The following is a 19,311-nucleotide window of genomic DNA, read 5'->3' on the forward strand; positions in this document are numbered from 1 at the left end:
ATGTGCAATTACATTAAAACGGACATAGTACCTAATCACACAGTATTTAGGAAATGTATATTTATTTATTGCAGTGGAAAAGATATAAAAAATAATACAAACAGCATGGCAAAATACGAAGAAAGTAAGAAGTGTAAGCTCTTCAGTCCTTTTGAGATTGTCGTGCAACATATTCAGTACGAATATAAAATACAGTATATCATGGCTTCGGTTTAGTTGGGAGAAGGCAAGTTTTAAGAAAAGTAGGTAGGCCCACTGTTCTTCTAAAAAATGAAATGAAGGTCCAAATACTGGGCATTTAAACATGTGTAAGATTAATTAGATTTGCTTCATGAAATTCGTTTTCATCATGGATACCATGAAAAGTTGGAATGTTAGATCAATCATCCTATTAAACTGCTGACGCAAATCGTAACACGTAAGTTCTTGAAACTGTTTATAGTTGTCTTAACTCAACCAATTCATTTTTCCTTTATATTTAAATTATTTTAGACTTGGGCATTGCCAGCACATCATTTCAGATACAAACAACTTGTGCAAATAAGCTGGTTATTTCCTCATACAAATACTTTTGTATTATGTTTGTGTGGCAAGTCTGTAAACTATGTGTCTAATTTAAGCTTTGACAAATAAAATCCTTAAAGGTGAGATTTTTCTGTGAACACAAAGGCACAGAACGGTCCGACTTTAGATAAAGAGTTCTACCTGGCCCAATATTCAACATTTTAACTATTAAAAAAGCAATGGTCAAAGAGAGGGCTCTCCAATTGTCCTGTACATCTGCAGGGATGTCACCTCCACATTATTGACCTTGGTGTTTTGAGGGCGTCCAGTGGGACTGTATCCAGCTGATCGGCCCATGGGGCTGAAGCTTGTGGTGGTGCGACCTGCATGCGCAAACCCAGAGGAGCGGGACACAGCAGGCCGACGCAGGAACCTGTTGGAGGTGACCAGGTCGCCATAGCCCTGTGCGTGTGAGAACGCATATCCAGACCGCCGAGAGCTGGTGCGGCGGATGCGAGCTCGCGGAGTGGGAGGAGGAAGTTTGGTTTTGGCCTGTCTCACCTTGAACATCACCTGCAGAAATAATTAAGGACATTAGTAAAATCCAAACATAAAAGGTCATCCATTCAGTCTCTTTGTAAGAACCTTGTCATTGATAGTGGGGTAAAGCTGAACCATCAGGAAGCGGTGGGTAATCACAGGGAGGATACACAAGATGGATGTGAGGAGAATGGTCAGCCAAATGTTTGGCTGGTTTAGGGAGTTCCGGGCTGTTCCTACATAGACACACTGGTTATTTATTATGAACAATTCTACCTGAAGTAAATACATCAGACTGCTAAAGGTACGACTGGTTAGTATGTAGCATGTGTGTGCTCTGTGCTTACCAATAAAAGGGAAGGCTGATGGTAACATGAGGAACAAACCATTGCTGTACATAGTGAAAGTAACAGCAAAGTACATAGCCAGGCTCCCCATCACAAAAACTGTGTTTACAGCTGTCCAGTAAGCCATCTCAAATCCCAACTGCAAACATATTGTCAAAAGCATTTCAGTATAAACAAGACAAACTGAACAATCCTTTAGTCTTGGTCCAGAAAACTACTTCATGACAATAATATACTGTGTTTTACCTGAATGGTCACAGCAAACATCAGGCAGGTTTGGGTTAGAACGGCAAATGACTGATAGTCAGCCACATCCTTCCCATCATGCCGCACCGTGTCAAAGACGGAGAGGTAGGGGATGAAGAACAGCACCAAAGAGCTATAGCAGCTGTGGAGGACACACTTGAAGAAGGCCTTTTTGCTGAAGTAAAGGTTGAGCTGACCAGGGACGTAAAGTTGTGGGTGCTGAAAACTCCACGCGTCGTTCACATCCTAACCAGCAGGGGGTGCAAATGGTCAATTATTTTCTTCATTGATTGAGTAATTCCAATGTATGTCATAGTAATGTGTTGTAGCGTTGTTTTCTGGAACCAGTTAGAGCTTATGGTCACACACATAAATGTACCTGTTCAAATAGGCTCATTCCAAGCACAGGCAGTGCAGTGTAGACCAGATTGTAAAGTGTGATGAACCACTCATCATATACAGTCTGAAAGTCAACACAAAAGTCATTACAAATGTGTATGGTGCACATTTAGTTTATGATTTTGTCTTTCTGTTTTCAGGCTGTAACCACTTACATACCTGGGCAGAGAAGCCGCAGAAGAACGCATACCAGAAATGTACAAAAGTAAATGTGAAGTTCTTGTAGAAGAAGTAGCGCAGGAACTTGCACATTCTCAGATATGACCAGCGCCCGTGCACCAGCAGCAGGCGCTGCAGGAATCGGAATTGGGCAAAGGAGTAGTCACTGGACAACACAGCCTGCATGCCCTCCTGACCAGAGATGCCCACGCCAATGTGAGCCGCTATGGATGCAATAACATGTTTTCAATGATTGGCTCCACAGGAACACAATTTAGGGCTAGACCTATATTAACCTCTTAACCCCCGCCTTTACCGAGTGCATTTTCTCCAGTTCAGCTTTACCCAAATCTAAAGGTTTACAGCCTATAGGCCAGTGTAATGGCTCATTTGAAAGGTAAGATCTACAAAACTAATTTGTGCCATTTTTGTCACTTTTTGTCACATTTTCGCCACATTTTCATCAAATTTTTGTCACTTTTTTGTCAAATTTTTGTCACTTTTTCATCACATTTTTGTCACTTTTTCATCACATTTTTCTCACTTTTTCATCACATTTTTGTCAAGAAGCTTTTAGATTTGGGTAAAGGCAAACCGGAGAAAATGTGCTTGGTTAAGGTGGGGGTTAAGAGGTTAAGATAACAGGAATTCCTCCCCCAAACCAGGGTACTATACAGCACATCGATGCACAAATACCTTTGATCATGCTAACATCATTGGCTCCATCTCCAATAGCAAGTGTAACCGCCTGTTTGTACTTTTTGACCAGCTCCACCACTTGAGCCTTTTGGAGAGGAGTGACCCTGCAACAGATCACTGCCTTACACATACAAGCTGTCCTCAGAAACTCCTGTTCCATGTGGCACTCCAGAGCATAGGCCTGACAAAAAAAAGACAGTATTAAACATTTTACAGCCATAATTAAACGTGTCATAGCAGAGCATAGAGGCTAAGTTGTACCAGGCTGTGTCCATTGATGACTAGTCCATACTCGCCACTGACCACCTCATCTGCCATCAGTTTAGACCTTTTTCCATGAGTACTCGCTGGCAGAAACACTGAATCTTCTAGTGCACTTGGTTTCATGGTGGTTCTTGCATTTCTTTTGGAGAAAATAAATAAATAAATGAATGTGTTTAAGAGGCACATGTGTTTCATGTTCAGCCATAAGAGAGTTGCGCTGAAATCTAACCTCAGCTCCAGCATGACTTCCTCAGGGGAGTTGCCAGAGATTATGAAAACATCATTCATCTCTTCCCGTAGCAGGTTGCAAGAATAGCCAATGTTTTCTGCTGTTTCTACACAATGTTACAGAATCATATTAGATATATTACATTTCTTCCATGAGTTATGATAAAAGGATTTGAAGTTTAAAAGAAAAAGCAACGTACCCTGCTTATCACCAGTCAAAACCCAGAACTTGATGTCTGCTTTAGCGAGTTGTTCAATGGTATGAGGTACTCCATCCTGTAGCTTATCTTCAATTGCTGTTGCACCAAGCAGCTGTACAAAGACAACACAAAATAACTTGTATCTGTTTAAATAATGTCTTTGTTTTTGTTATTTCTTTTGATGCCCACCAGGAGGTCCTTCTCTATCTCTTCATAGAGCTCGTCCAGTTTTTGTTCCCGCTCCTCCAGTGCAGTGCTGGCCTCATGGTGACGCTGCTGCCAATGGCTGAAGTATTCCTCATCTAAATCCTTATAGGCCAAGGCAAGAGTCCGCAGCCCCTCCCCTGCAAACTCCTGTAGGGCAACATGCAAGAACATACTGGGACGAACACAAGCTTTTTTTTCCTTAAAGGTGTACAATTAATTAAAAATAATAATAATTCTGTTTATCTTATGTAAACTTAGTTGTGATATTGAATTTGTAGGTATATGTTTATGCACATTCTCTACAACCATCAGAGGGACAGCTCCAGGGATAGCCTGGAGGGGTTTGACCTCAAGATGACCCTAGCTCTTCTGATTGGGGTAAAATACCAAAAATAGCAACAGTTGGATGTTAGAACCACCTAACCCCCCCCTTAACCCAGTGCAATTTCTCCAGTCAAGCTTTACTCAAATCCATAAGGTCACAGCCAGTTTAACGCCTCATTTGAAATCTAAGACCTACAAAACTCATATTTTTCCTTGTGTTATAGTCACTTTTTTGAAAAAAAAAAATAAAAAATCTATGGCATTTTTGTTGGGTTTTCATCACATTATTATCCCATTTTCATCAATTTTCTGTTGCTCTTTTGTGTCATTTTTGTCATTTTTCTGTTGCTCTTTGTTACGTTTTTGTCGCTCTTTTGTCACATTTTCGTAACACATTTTTGTCACACATTTTTGTCACTTTTTTGTTTGCGTTTTTACACTGCTAAAAGTAATGAACTAGATCAATATAAACATCTCAATTTGAGCATAATAATCCAAATTTTTGTTGTTTTGACTTGTTAAGAAGTTCTTGGGCATTTGTCCTAGATTATTTCACTTGTTCTGAGATGTTTCTGACTCGTTTCAATACATTTCGTCCTTATTTCAGGTAATTTTCTTTGCCAATGGGGTAAGAAAATTTGTCTTATCTCATTGGCAATTTTACTTTCTTATTTCAAGCGAGATTTACCTTAGAACCAGTCTGAAATGTCCTCAAACAAGCAAAGTAAACTAGGTCCGATCAGAAAAAGTGTCTAAATGAGTGAAAACCGACAAAAACAGGATGCATTTCCTCAATTCAAGTCATTTAAGCCAATGCTTGATATTTACTTTTTGCAGTGTACCGCTCTTTTGTTGCATTTTCATCCTCTTCACATCTTGATTTTGTTGCTATTTTTTGACACTTTTTCCAAGCAGCTTTTAGGTTTTTGATGATTTGGGTATGTGCTCAGTTAAGAGGTTAAAATGATTCATCCTAAAAATATGACAAGCCTGATCTCCCCTTTTGAACCTATTCTAGCTATCTTCTAATCTATGAGCTAGTGCCATTATACGCTGCCTTTATACACGAGAAAGTGCCTTTATACACTTTTCCATACTCACATTGAGGTGCTCCGTGGTGACATTCATTAGCTTGCTGCAGGACTGGTGCAGCCTCTCATAGATGATTGTGTCTGCGCCTTTACAGTAAAGTGACAGTTTCCCTTTTGGACTTCGAACTGTTAAAACACATCCATAGAAACATTGTTCATAAAATGTTTTTTTTTGTGTAAATGTTGAAATTCAAGCTTTATAACTATTTAGGTCTGAATAATCACCTATGACGGACATTCTTTTGCGAACATTGTTGAAATCCAGGATTGCCAAAAGGTCATAAGTACATGGCTGTCCCATTTCCACAATGGACACACTCTCAGGTGTTCGTGAGCGGAAAACAAATCCGAAGTTTCGGGCAGCTGTTACCAATGCTCCCTCGTCTGGAGACTGCGCCTGGTAAGTGAGCTCTCCTGACAGAACATTCAGGTAATTTAGTGTGAGCAAGGGTAATGTGATTGTCTTTTACTTCCTACTACAGTTCTATGTAATTCATTTAAATGTATTGCTCACCTTCCGTTTTTTCCTCCGCCATAACTGTGTGACAAAGGGCGAGCAGTCTGAAAAAGGCATGGACCTCTGAGTTCTCCAGCTTGACTGCTTCCACCAAAGCATGATCATGAAACTGAAACCGCGGGTCAGCGAGTGGGTTAAAGGAGAAGTCCACTGTCTCTGTGTGCTGGAAAAGGGAAGAATGGCAAAAAAAATTAAAAACAATCATCGAATTTACCGCAATCTAGGGCTCAGAAAGCAACAGGGTTACTTCATAGCACAGATAAAATCGCCACAGGATGGAAGAAGCACGGTTACCAGGGATCATGAGAGAACAGATGATTTATGAATCCCTATTTCCATATTATTACCAACACAATTTTAGGTGTGTGCCCTGTTTCCATCCTATAATCATTTATTACTGTGCTGTAAAGTGCTGCAGACAACAATATATGCATTGTTTATGTTTGCTGTTTGCCCACCTCTGTAATTTCAAGTCTTTGGCCCATATAGTCAAAAACATCCCCTGTAAAAGGTAATGATACTGTCAATCTCAAATAAATCCTTCAGCTGACGTAATATCAGACAGATGTTTCTCACCGTATGTTTTGCCATTGATGGAGCACTTATTGAAGGTCATAATGTTTTGGGTAAGTGTTCCTGTTTTGTCACTGAAGATATACTTGATTTGGCCAAGCTCTTCGTTTAGTGTGGTGGTTCGGGCCTCAGCGGGGGTGTCATTCCGCGAATAATACATCTTTCTGTCCCACTCGATGTAGAAGCTGTTTCCCAGTCGAATGATCTCCACACTGTACAAACACAGAAGGATTTCATTAGGATAAAAGACGTTTTCAGAACTGAACTTTAACAACATGCTTGCTGAATTTACCTGACGTAGAGAGAAATAGGCACAACCGTGTTGAGGATGATGACATAGGACCAGAAGGTGAGGAAGGCTGAGAAGATTGCGCTGGTGCCGTCTTGGCGCGGGAGAAAAACTGTAAATTCTGAGCCGTCATTCAGTTCCCAAATGCAGTTTCCAATAGCCAGGATAGTGCACATGAAAGCCAGGAAGCCAAATATCTAAATCAAGACAGTATTTTAATCAATGTTACACACTTGTAGACTGGTTCTGTCTAACATTATATTCCCCCTTTCAAATTTCGAAATGTATGATTTTGTGTGGGATTGTTGTTTCTAGGGATGCACCAATCCGATACTGGTATCGGATATTGGAGCCGATACTGGAAAAAATGCAATATCGGGTATCGGCTTCAAATATCCGATACTGAATGGATAACAGTTTTGAATATGGAAATGGTGCATATCATTTTGAAGCTCAGAACCTGGAGAATTCAATCACTGAGTTAGTTTTAACCTCCACAAAAAAGCAGCGCAAAATGCCGCAGCTAGCATCATTGTGATAAAGCTTGCGGGATCATGCTAATGCTAACGAAAACTAATCAAGGCCAGGTCAAAAACTATGATAGAAATACCTAAAGTAGCTTAATAAAATAAACTGCTGTAGTGGCCAAGTATTTGTATTTTAGTTTATTTTAGTTTTATAACTGATCTGTTTATATTAGGGTAACCTTTAGGTTACCTTAATATAAACAACTTAAGGTAAGCCTGTCATATACCCAAGGTTATTTAGTGTAGAAAAGTCCAGTAATCCTTGTTAAATGTTAATCCAAGAATGTATCTGTAATATCAATAAAATAACATATGACTTTATTGATCCTAAAGTGGAGAAAAGAGTCAATAAAAATGTTTCACTTTTAAGTCTCGGTAAATATCGGATATCGGCAGATACTCAAACCCCAGTATTGGTATCGGTAGCAAAAAAGCTGGATCGGTGCACCTCTAGATGTTACAAAACACTAACGGTCCAAAAACAAACTTACACATAAAACTAACACATTCATCAGTCGATCTATGCTGGTCCGCTTAAAAGTACTTTTCCCACAGTTTTGCATTAGCTTTGTCTCTGGACCTGCACACGAGAAAAGAAAAGTCATTACGAAATAGTTTATCACAATCAAGATTTGTAAACGACATTATGCTAATATCACTTTTAAGTTTTTCCCAGTATTTTTAGTGACAAATCCTGAAATGCCAATGTTTAAGGTAATTTAAAGTGTTTTCTCGCACACCTCCAAAAAGCACCAGGCCAAAGCACCAGTCTGTATTCCTTAAGGTGCATCCTCGCAGCAAAATCTTCTCATTGTCAAGTGAATATTTTTGACTGGCAAATGTTAGTGTTCCTGTGAAGCGGTCTAGACGGTTGTTGGGAGGCTCACAACGAACTTCACCTGAATACAGAAAATGTGTCGGTCAAAAACACGGAAATGACTGCAGATAAATGAGTGCGTGTGTTGTTTACCATTAAAGTCTGCCAGTTTTTCAAAGTTATCTCCAAGGTCCCCGGTCACAGAGAGAGCCTGTTTGACTTTTAAGTTGGTTTCTCTGAAGGAAGGACAAGAGCGTTATAAATATTGTAATAAAACATGTGTAATAATCTTGGTGGAGACAGACTTACCCGTCCAATTCAGCCGTTTCAATGTAGACCAAGTTGAGCGGTTCGCTGCTGGAGAGTAATAAAAGATCTGCCTGAAAGCATCATCAAACAGACAATAAGTTTCAGCTATGACTCAAATTCTTCCAAAAACATTGGGTTCATGACATCGGCTCCCTAACGTGCCGCAATGAGCACTTACTGTGACAAACTGGTTGTTTTCTAACTTGATGATATCTCCCACCTGCACATTCATCCATTTTTCATTTTGCAATCTGGGAAAGAGGAGAAGCAATTTAGATTGTTTTTTTTCAACGGTTTGTGAGTTTGCTCGACAACTTGTTATTCTTTCCTCCTCTTTTGGAAGAAGGCCAGGATATAACCTGCACTAGTACTAAAAAGCCATAAAGAAGTGATAAAAGTCAAGGTCATGACACATTTGCAGTTTTTTTTAACATTTTTGTTCTAAGGAGCATTGTGTCATTCAGATTTGCAGCTCTAATATTGTAATAGACACAATTTTAAAAATTAAAGCAGAACTAAGCAACTCTTGTTCCTGGAGGCCATAAACGCCACTGCAGATGTCGTAGCATGTTGTGTTTTTTACTCATTAATTGTCCGTGAGAGTAAATACTACGCTGATAGAAAAGACAAAGAGAGGGATATTGTACATCCAGTTACACAATGGAAATAATTTTTTTCACTCAAACTTGGCTGTAAATACTGTTTAAGTGGCGCTAGCCCGCAGCTAGCTTCTTCTTCGTAATTCCATTACTGTGTATTGGTGACTCCGACTTGGAGGCAGCGAAGTTGCAAGTGTGCTTTTCTGGCCAGAGACACCAGGGGGAGATGAAAGACCCCCCAATCATCCCATTAACACTTGTATGACCCCCAGAGGGACTATGGAAAGGATTTATTAAGGTAAACAAGTTACTTAGTACTGCTTTAAATTAGGTGCAACATGCCAAGACAAAGCTACTGTATGTGCTATAACGGCAACAAGCTTACACATGAATGAATGAATTAGAACAGCGATTAGTTCGGATCACAGAAGATCTGACATACATAGGGCTGGGCGATATATTGATATTTAAGATATATCGATTTATTTTTAAATGAGATATGGAATTAGACCATATCGCACATATCGACATAATTCAGAGAAGCTATTAAGTTAACAAAAAGAAACAGGTAATCTCAAGCTGATGTTAAAAAAAGTTTTTCTTAAACTGAGCACTTTATTTTGTTATCTCTTTATATATACTCTAAATGCTGCCCTCAGAAAAAGATTGACCTATTTTTTTCATAGGCTATTTTTATTTAAGATATTTTTTTATTTAAATGTGCACCTTACGGAGCTTTGTTACACAGTGTGTATGTTTCCATTTTAAAGTGAGTTTTCAATAAAACTACTCATATTTGACTGTGACTTGACTGAAATGTATATCGTATATCAATATTACCTAAATATATCGGGATGTAACTTTTGGTCCATATCGCCAGCCCTACAAAGACATATTGAATTTGGTTTCATACAACTCAATTGGCAAATGTATTTTAACATTCTGCCATTTACGTCCTTAGTGCCTGTCAATTTTGTCTTTTTCTTTTAAATATGAACTGTATTAAAACCAAATGCAGTACTTCAAATATCGTGTTTTTTCAAGAATTAGAATACAATGAATCATTGTATTCAGCAAACTCACTTTCTGTTGATAAGGACTTGCACTTTGCGGTTGTTGACTTGGTTGTCACTCCTGTGGCGATTCTGGGAACACACAAAGGCAATGATTACCCTTACAAAAAGTACACCAGATGTGTGTAATTACGCAATGAATTGAAGGGATTTTCTGAAATTTCTTTCTAACGGCCAAACTGTTACAACAAGCTCCAGTTGGGAAATTGAGTTGTGTGTCCCTTTCCACTATTGCATTTTGTTAGGCAAACTTCTTCTATGTTCAGGGGCTTTGACCAATGTGTGCCTGAACCGAATGACCTGCACAAAGGAACAGATGGGCAGCAGCGGGCACCTCTGCGCCTCACCAGACCCAGAACAAAAAGTCTCTTGTTTGGGCTAATGTTTTACCAATGACATCAGTGTTTTCCTTGAATTGCCATGAAGTATAAAAAACAAGATGAGATGTCTGGTAAACAAAAAACAAAAAAAGCAGATAAAACCCACTTAGCACCTGTGATAATAGCACTTCCATTGATCAAATTAGTCATTTAAACCTGCAGAGACCTTCTTCCCTCAGCCATCTATAAAGGGTTTCATACTTACAATATCATCAGTGGCATCTTTAGCAGCAGTGACTGTCAGCACGAGGACTAAAGGCACAACGGTGGTAAACCAGGACAGAGACGAGATGGCAGGAATGACCTGGAAAAGTCAGGTTCAAACAAGTGTGACTTTGTACAGTTTGTTATCAAATGCACACAACCAGTCATTATTGTTTGACAATTGTGATAATGCAGATAGTCTGGTTCAACATCACGCTGTTGAAGTTAGAGTGAGGCAATTTCCTTTGAGGTCAAAACACTTCCTCAATCGCACAGCACTTGATGCGTCTATATCCTGTTTGGTTAACAGACTACTTCATTTTTCAGAAAGGTTTCCCACTGAAAGTTTTGTTGTTCTTTGGAGAGAAAAAAATGCCCTTGCACCTCCTGACGCAACAGAAATGTAAAAGAACTAATGAGGAAATAGTTTACAAATCTGTAAATAAGTTGAAATCACTATATTCTACAGTGTTTTATTACTTTAGTGAAAGTACAAATACTACTGGTCAAATCTTCAATGAAGGTTCTTGAGTCATCTTCTGTACTCTGTAGAAGGTTTCCCCTCTCATCCAAAGGCCTTCGTCAGCAACACTAAAGTTTAAGCTGCAGTCTGCTATATATAGGAGTTTAGCTTGGCTCAGTCCCTCCCCTCTATTTTTACTACTACAACATCTTTGTAGTTATAAGTCCTAACGACCTTACTCACACTTGAGTTTCACAAAGATGTTTATCTACAGGGGAGAGCAGCTGTTAATACAGGGGAGGGACTGAGCCAAGCTAGACTCCTCCCTAGTCTGCGGGCTGAGCTTAAACTTTAGTGTTGCTGACGAAGCCTTTTGGATGAGAGGCGAAACGTCCAACATTTCAACTATATAGTACAGAAGACGACTCCAGAAAGATGGACAACTCCTGTACAACTGAGAGCCTACACAGACAGACAAATATTGGTCAAATATTACTCCAATAAAAGTAAAAGTAGCTCAGTAAAATTATAACTGAAGTGGGTATTGCTTTATATTAAGGGGTGCTTGTTAGGTAGAAGGTATTAATAAGTATTAGTAATCTTTTGGTTACGGGCTCAGGTTAAGGTTAATGCCGGCCATGAACAAGCGTTAAGTCAGGGACCATTAGCACCGTCGTTGGTAGTTGATAATAGTATAATAAGCAGCTTATTATAATAATTTATAATAATTTATAATTGCAAGCAAATTATTAACGGCCTATTAATTGCTAATGCTTATTAATGCCTACCTAGCACCCTTTAATATAAAGCTTTACCCTTAAGTGAAAGTTTAAAAAAAGGGGGGGTGGGGGTCTGGTACGGTGGCGCAGCGGTTAACATGTTTGTTTCTCGCTTTATTTGTCATTATACATGAACTGTACAACGAAATGTGTCCACTGCATTTAGCCCACCCACACAGAAAGGCCCCGTCCAGGTGGGAATCGAACCTTCTTGCTTTGAAGCACGAGCGCTAATGGTTAGCGCTCGTGCTTCAAAGCAAGAAGGTCCCGGGTTTGATTCCCGGACGGGGCCTTTCTGTGTGGAGTTTGTATGTTCTCCCCGTGTCTGCGTAGGTTTCCTCCAAGTACTCTGGTTTCCCCTACCACTAAAAACATGTACAATAGGTTAAACCTCCAGCCAGGTGTTTCTGATTGACCATTAGCCTGGCTCCACATCTGGAGATGGGTCCCCAGGCAGCCACGGCTCCTACAGGTTGCCCAAGCGGCATTGAGGATGGGTCAAATCAAATGCAGAGAACAAACTTCCTTATAGGGATTAGTAAAGTATACTTTAAAGCTGTGGGTATCTGATTTTTTCCTATTCAAACTGTGATTTTGTTTTGTTTTGTGCGTACAGCTTTCAACGGTGGCAAAGTGAAGTGGGCGGGACCACCCCAAAATAAAATAGACTAATTTAGAATCTACTTCCATCGATCAATGAATAATTAGGTGAAGACAATGCAACAAGATCTGTTTTTTTCTTCAAACTCTGAGTTTGCAAAAATAAAAACAAAGCTAGGTATATATATTCAAAGTATAGAGTACAAATTAGTTTAAATAAATGTGTAAATAATAACTTGGGGTTTTACATGAATATCGTGCCCATGTTAATTCTGTACAGTAACCGGTGGCAAGAAGATATAAGGACAAATCTTCTTACTTGTTGTGAGTCATTGACACTGACAGTACAATTGCACAGCGCCACCTACGGTTCGGAAGTATGCATTATGAGGCTTAAAATGGAACAAAATCTATGGACAACTTTAATTTCTTACTGTGGAAATGTAGTGGAGTAGAACGTGTCAAATTGATCTTTTAAATGTAGAGGAGTAAAAGTTATAAGTTCTCAACAAAACTACAACTCACAGGACAGATCCTTAAAAAACAAAGTACAGTACTGGTTTTGTTGTTTTCTCTCACCTGTAGCACAAGCAGAAACAGGAAGTAGGCATTGGCGATCCTCTGAAACTGCTCAAAAAGATTGAGAGGTAGAAATGTAATGAAGTTGTATTTCGAGGTCTTGATGGCGTTTGTCTGAAACAGAAGCACAACACGATTCAAAGATTTTTCGACCTTTTTTTTTCTTTAATTACCAGTGTATGAAACCAAATGGAGGAAAAGGTATTGGCAGCTCATGTCCCGTACATTGTCACATTAAGGCTTATGAAACAGTCGGCAACAGAAAAAGGTGGATGTTTTCAACAAAAGCCACCTCTAACCCGCACCGCATATGTATGTCAAACATTTATGTTCATGGCAGAACTAGCATGTTCTGGGAGTTGTTTCCCCAGCACCAGGTGGACCTTATCAATTCAAACACTCAGACTCCCACAGCGCCTTATCTGTGGATATGGTCACCAGCACCGCCCACTCTCAAGGCTTTCTGAGTGGGCAGGGTACGCGTGTGTGGTAACATAAACAAGCACAGGAAATAAGTGTATACACATAAGAAGAGAGGAAAATATAAAGCAAAAAACATCTCCTTCTTATCAGGAAGAGTTGGGATGCAACTAAACTCTTTTTAGATCACAGTATATTTCAGTCATCGATTAAAGTGAGCAAAGACCTGTAGATGTTATTATGTTATACAATTAAGAGATCAGATTAAAACCATGGCAGCCTTGAGACAAAATAATTTCTCGCACAGTCCTTTGTTAAGAAAATCCAGGAAACACTCAGGGCAAATGCAGCTACTGTTCACATTTGTATAGTCTGCACAGCACGTCCGCTAGTTATCCCGGTTTCAATCCCTCACGAAGGACAGCAGTAGATGTTGCAAAAACAGTGTGTGCCAGTATGTAAAATGTATGTAAAATGCAAAATCTATGAACAGTACTTACAGCGTACTTGAAGGACAGGTTGTACTCTCTGTCATTGGCACGGAGTTTCCTTTCGAGCTCTGCAAAGGTGCACAAATGCTCAATAAATTAGTACTGAACATGCTGAATAAAAAGTGACAGAGCTGCAGGAAAAAATGTATTTGAAACCTTGATTAAAAACAACCATGAAAGTCTGTTTGAGTGGGATTTACTCTCATAGAGCTAGTGTTTCGTATACAGTATATCAAGTGAATACAAAACATTCAGACATGTTATATCATGTGCAGTCAATGTAAAAGCACACAAGAAAGTCTATCCAAGTGCATTTGACTGAAAATAACTTACCTCTCTCTTTCTTAGTTAAACAATCCAGCCCAAAGAACGTCATCTTCTCTCCCTCGTTCTGCTATCTATCCATCATACTGCAACCTTACAAAGAGACAAATGACACCACTTATGTACTTACTTGTTTATTATGTATAACAAAGCAACAATGAAAGTAAAGTGAAGTTGTTTAACATAGACAAGCGCCCTACATAAACTCTACATGTTCATAAGGTGTGCCGTACATAATATTTGTGGTGCCCCAGCACAGCCACAGAGAGAGGGGATCATGCTGAGCAGAAAGTTAAAGAGAATGTAATTAAGTCAGAGGAGAAGCTGTTGACAACACTGGCCCTTTAAAGGTGTCCAGTTACATAGCATTTCTCTACGTTTGCATCATTCTTGTGCCCACTAAAAGTTAATCCCAGTTTAGGGCACAATGAGTCAGAGGGTGTTACTCCTCCCAGGTCAGACGCCGTAAGCTACTTTTAGTAATAAAGGCTGGACCTAAGTACCAAAGACCATCCCAATTTCAATAAATGGAAGAAAAAAACAAATCTCGTATGACTTCATGTTATGCATCACGTTACGTGTCATTCAAGTTGGTGATGGTCAGATTAGGAAAGTAATCTCTCTCTGGCATTTTTGTGGAGAACACTATTTGTAGTGCAACATCCCTGCAGTAAATGTTGTGATGTTATATTTAAGTAAACAATCATTATTTGCATTTTTGTCTTACTTTAAAAGGACACTATGTTTTGTGGTGTTTATGCCTCCCCAAACAGGAAATCACTTCAATACAGATCCCGTCCAGCGGTGGTCGCTTTCGTGACGTCAGACTTGAGGCTATAAATATCTGCCACATGTTCACAGTAAAGAATGTGTGTGTTTGAACTGGAGTGCCATGTCTTACACATGTGACATTAAAGCTGTCAATTTAAAATTGAACAGCGAATTCAGCTAAAAGAGCCCCTTTTTCAAAGTGCAAAGCAAACAGACTTCCTATTCATTCACGTTTAACTGACCACAGAGCTGAAAACAGTGTCATGTATGCGGAAAAAGTGACATTTACAGACTCTTGTCTTCCCAAGCATTTAAACACATGCGTTTAAATGTCAGTATGGAGCCGCAAAGCTAAACAGCTAAAGAAAAAAGTCTAAAAGATGTTTTTTTTTATAAAGCAACAGTAACTAAGCTTCAGGTGTTCCTCTAGCCTAGAAACACAGTTTCTCTTGTTTGGTCACCAATAAGAATTGCAGCTGTTTGAAGCAAAGAAAGGTGTGTAACAGTATCCAGTGTCTCGGACACCTGTGACTGACCACAGGTCAGAGGTCACATAAATGAATGGCCGTCTTGTCTGATCACTGATCTCTTGTTTCCCTTTGCTACAGTGCTATATTAACAAAGTACCTATTATCAAAGCTCAACTCCTGTTTGGCTCCAGAGCAGCAGCTCCAGTGTATATTCACAGCATTACAGCAAATTATTATTATTTTATTTTTTTACTTTTGTGTGAAATAAACATTTACCTTATTTGGTTGCACTTTATTTTAACTACCTTGATACACTGTATCTAACAAAATTTAGCACAATGTAATTGTAACAATGAAATAACTAGTACCCAAGCAAGACAAACACAATGGAATAATGTGTATTACCTTTGGAGGTACATAATGCAAGACCCTTAGGGTTAGGACTTAATGTTATTATTATGGACCTTCAAACTACAAATACATATAATTCCATTGTGTATGTAACACATAGGTACAAGTTATTACACATTGTTACACAGCACATTACATACTAAATTTGGCAGGTACAATGTATAAAGGGTAGTGTAAAATAAAGTGTTACCGGGTCCTTATCAAGCTCCAAGTTAAAAATAACTTGGAGCCGGTGCTTTCATGACAAACAACCCAGCGTTCATGTAAAAGTACTGTAGGTCAGAGAAACATACGACATGTGGAAGCTAGAAATGATTCGGAACTGAGAATGTGTCCTGTTTAGCAGCCTCTCTCTCAGACTCAGGTCCTCAACAATTCCAGGAAGGATCATTGATAGGAGGTTTTTCTAAAAACAACTGGAATCAGAGTCACTTTCAGCATTAACAACAGGAGAGGCTGAACGGGAGGAAATGACTGAACACAGATTAAAATGTCAAACATGAAATGCCTGGCCAAAGAGCAACTTATCCGAGGCACTTCTGAATTTCATCTTCAAATATGTGCAGTATGACTTTATTATAATTATTATGTCATGGATTTAGCAAGGAGCTGTGTATTGCAAAGCCAATGCTCACTGATCATGGTATATTATTATTATTTATGCTATTTCATGTTTCTCACGCAAGATTAATCCAAAATTCAACTGGAAAAAAGAAGAAACAACAAGTAGGATTGTGGTAGAATCTGCACAGGTGACAGAGAAAGGGAAAGGGGTGTGGAAAGTTTTTACAGACACTATCGCCATTGCTTCTTCGACTGTGATCTTACTGTTAAAGTTGGTTACTGGCTGACCAGCTCTAAAACATTACTGTGAGAGTGCACACTCTCAGTCTGGACGCTTGACCTTCAAAAACAAACCAGTGCCTTTTGAAATCACTGCACAATAGTCACGCATTTCAGAACATCTAAATTGTTCTGCTTTTCCATATGTGTACTTAGACTTTCTATGATGACAAAGGATGAGTAGGAAAGGTAGGCATTTATGACGTACTGCCACAATATCATTAATGATCGGTGGCCTGAGTTCTGCTTGAAAAAGCACAGACAAACGGCCTTTCAATTATTCACCTGACCTCTCGGACGACAAAGCCCCTCTGATCCTGTTACAGATGAAGAGCTGACACTTTTATTGACCCATCAAAATTAGTATTGGCCTTTTAATGCCACAAAGGCTCAGCTTTACAGTAAATGTCGAAATCAGTGACAAATCTAACCTAAATAGACAATTCGAATGGCGCACAGTAGAGTCTAGATGTTAAGTAATAAATCAAATGTATATTGCAAAATTCAAAGTGTCTCATTGTCTCAGAGGGATTTAAAATTCAAATGAAAACGATTGATTTTGATCTCTGTTCCATTTGCCAGAACTGGGAAACAGGGCTTTTGTTTACTCTGCTCCTTCTATATAATACAAAACGACTGGAAAAATAGCTTTCCGATTGAAAACTTTTAAGTCTAGACTGAGAGCACTTGAGATGACCTCTTTCTATTGTGTATCTGTGTATCTTTCGTTGCATCTCAATGGGACTTTCCTGCTTAAATAAAGGTTAACTAAAAACAATGAAACAGTGAGACATCTTTCCCTGTAATGTGCATTTAAGAGCCAAACATTGTGTAACGTAATCAAAGACATCTTGGATATTTTCACATGTTCAAGGCGACAGTGGCAGAGGTGCATGAATGAGAGTGTGAATGGGTGAGTGGTTCCTAGATTTAAAACCCTAAAACATTTTCCAGTTTGTAAAAGTAATAAGCACATTTTTTTGTAAAGCTTTAAAGAAATTCTCACCAGATTGTATGTGAGCTTAGGCCATCCAGAATGCTGGCTGTCGGTCCCCCTCTATATGTCATTAAATGATGATTTCTTCACATACCTGGAGGTGAAGGAGATTATTCAGCACGTCACATGTTACAAGAGTGAATAGACAGGATAATAAGACAGATATATCGACCTCCTATCAAGTACATCATCAAACCACATGTCAGGAACAGTCATAGAGTCACGAATGGAGCAAAGATGTGAACTTACTCATGAATGTGTGTGTTAAATAGTCAATGTATTGTATGTTGCAATAACGCAGTAACTGATGATTGTTGATCACAAACAGATAGGAAATGATATGAGTTATCCCTTATTACTCTTAAGGCCTACTACCACTGGAGCCATAGCCAAATATTAACTTTAACCAAAGGGTTTTTTGTAAATTCCAGCAGCTGAAGCCCTAAACATTGATCACAGAAGGACATTACAACCATCTTAGTTCAAGAGTGTGTTTCAGTCCAAAGTGTACATTACTGAAGAAGAAAGGGGACAGAGAAGTCTCGCAGCTTCCTTTCTCCTAAATCTCTCCATCTGGTATCTTTCACACACACGCCTTTCCTCGGAGCCCACGGTAAAGTCATCTCTCATTGTCCCGCCAAGGTCGGTCAAATAAAGGCGCGTCTTACCGTGAGACCTCACTTTTCCACCCAGCCTCGTCAAAGATCAGAAAAAGAAGCCTCTGAATGTTTAGGGATCAGGAGTAAGGAAGCGAAAGCTAGTGTTTTCCTCTTAGTTCCACAACACGACTCTGTACTACAGCACTGTCTCCCCCTCCTCTCTTTTTTGGTAAACCCTCCCTCCTCTTTGGCTGCCGATCGCTTCACGATCACTTTGTGCGATCGACTTTTTCATTTTATTTCAGTCAGTTTACAGCTCAGTAATACCAGACACAATAAATAAGAACATGCTTTGAGATACACGAAAACAGTTAAGTTGTTTGTGTCCTCGACAGTGACGTTATCTCACGTCTTCTAAACTTTGTGCTGCCCAAACTCTGAGCGGAACTTTAACACTGTAGCGCCCTCTCGTGGGAACTTGAATAAGTGCAGCAGCAGCAGCTGAGTGTGACGAACTGGTCTATTTAGTGTTAATTTTGACAACATATTTTATTTTAGTTGTATTCTTTTGACTAAAATGTAATTTAACTTTAGTCAAGATATAGTAAAAAAAAAAAAAAAACATTTCAATTTTAGTCCAGACCAACCAAGTCGATTAAAATTGCATGTCAATTTAGTCGACAAAATTTAAGACTAATTTAGTGGACTTTGCATTTATAATATTCATTATAATTATATTTAATCAAGGTCCTCGACTTCATGGGGCTGCTTCCACATGAATATAGCACAGACCTGTTAATTTGGCAGTGAATTTAAATGATATGAGGCTCTTTCAGACTGTCAATAGAAGTTCGGATGATTTTAGTCTCTCCTTTTCATTTTTATTTAGTCTTATTTTAGTCGACTAAAATAAATGGAAATTTTAGTCATAGTTTTAGTCTCATGAGAAACGTGTAATTTTGTTTTAGTCCAATTTTAGTCGGCAAAAATATCACTTTGACTAAAATTAAGACTAAATATTTTAGTCGACGAAATTTACACTGTCTATTTATTAATGCTTTTAGTAAT

General features: G+C 38.9%; 1 protein-coding gene across 1 annotated transcript; it reads right to left on the reverse strand.

Moving 5' to 3' along the window:
* Positions 1 to 76: 76 nt before the first annotated feature.
* Positions 77 to 18,464, reverse strand: LOC306978510 (putative phospholipid-transporting ATPase IM). The gene is made up of 29 exons (XM_079577078.1): positions 18,313 to 18,464; positions 17,654 to 17,738; positions 14,162 to 14,245; positions 13,838 to 13,896; positions 12,918 to 13,031; positions 10,498 to 10,596; positions 9,923 to 9,984; positions 8,419 to 8,491; positions 8,241 to 8,311; positions 8,085 to 8,167; positions 7,855 to 8,013; positions 7,606 to 7,694; positions 6,591 to 6,784; positions 6,302 to 6,510; positions 6,184 to 6,227; positions 5,723 to 5,888; positions 5,434 to 5,622; positions 5,219 to 5,334; positions 3,776 to 3,940; positions 3,587 to 3,698; positions 3,388 to 3,493; positions 3,156 to 3,297; positions 2,892 to 3,075; positions 2,196 to 2,419; positions 2,017 to 2,100; positions 1,638 to 1,883; positions 1,392 to 1,530; positions 1,150 to 1,280; positions 77 to 1,077 (listed from the first exon to the last, which is right to left on the reverse strand). The coding sequence occupies exons 3-29, from the start codon at positions 14,202 to 14,204 to the stop codon at positions 748 to 750; spliced, it is 3,633 nt and encodes a 1,210-aa protein (XP_079433204.1). The 5' UTR covers positions 14,205 to 14,245; positions 17,654 to 17,738; positions 18,313 to 18,464; the 3' UTR covers positions 77 to 747.
* Positions 18,465 to 19,311: the final 847 nt, after the last annotated feature.

Source organism: Gobius niger (genome assembly GCF_951799975.1).
Source record: "Gobius niger genome assembly, chromosome: 1".
NCBI lineage: Eukaryota > Metazoa > Chordata > Actinopteri > Gobiiformes > Gobiidae > Gobius > Gobius niger.

Excerpts from the sequence above, each read along its gene's own strand:
- LOC306978510 (XM_079577078.1), bottom strand. The coding sequence starts at position 14,204 with ATGACGTTCTTTGGGCTGGATTGTTTAACTAAGAAAGAGAGAG. Across the intron at positions 13,897-14,161 it reads TTTAACTAAGAAAGAGAGAG|AGCTCGAAAGGAAACTCCGT; the intron begins GTAAGTTATTTT and ends GCACCTTTGCAG. Across the intron at positions 2,101-2,195 it reads TCTGCGGCTTCTCTGCCCAG|ACTGTATATGATGAGTGGTT; the intron begins GTATGTAAGTGG and ends GTTGACTTTCAG.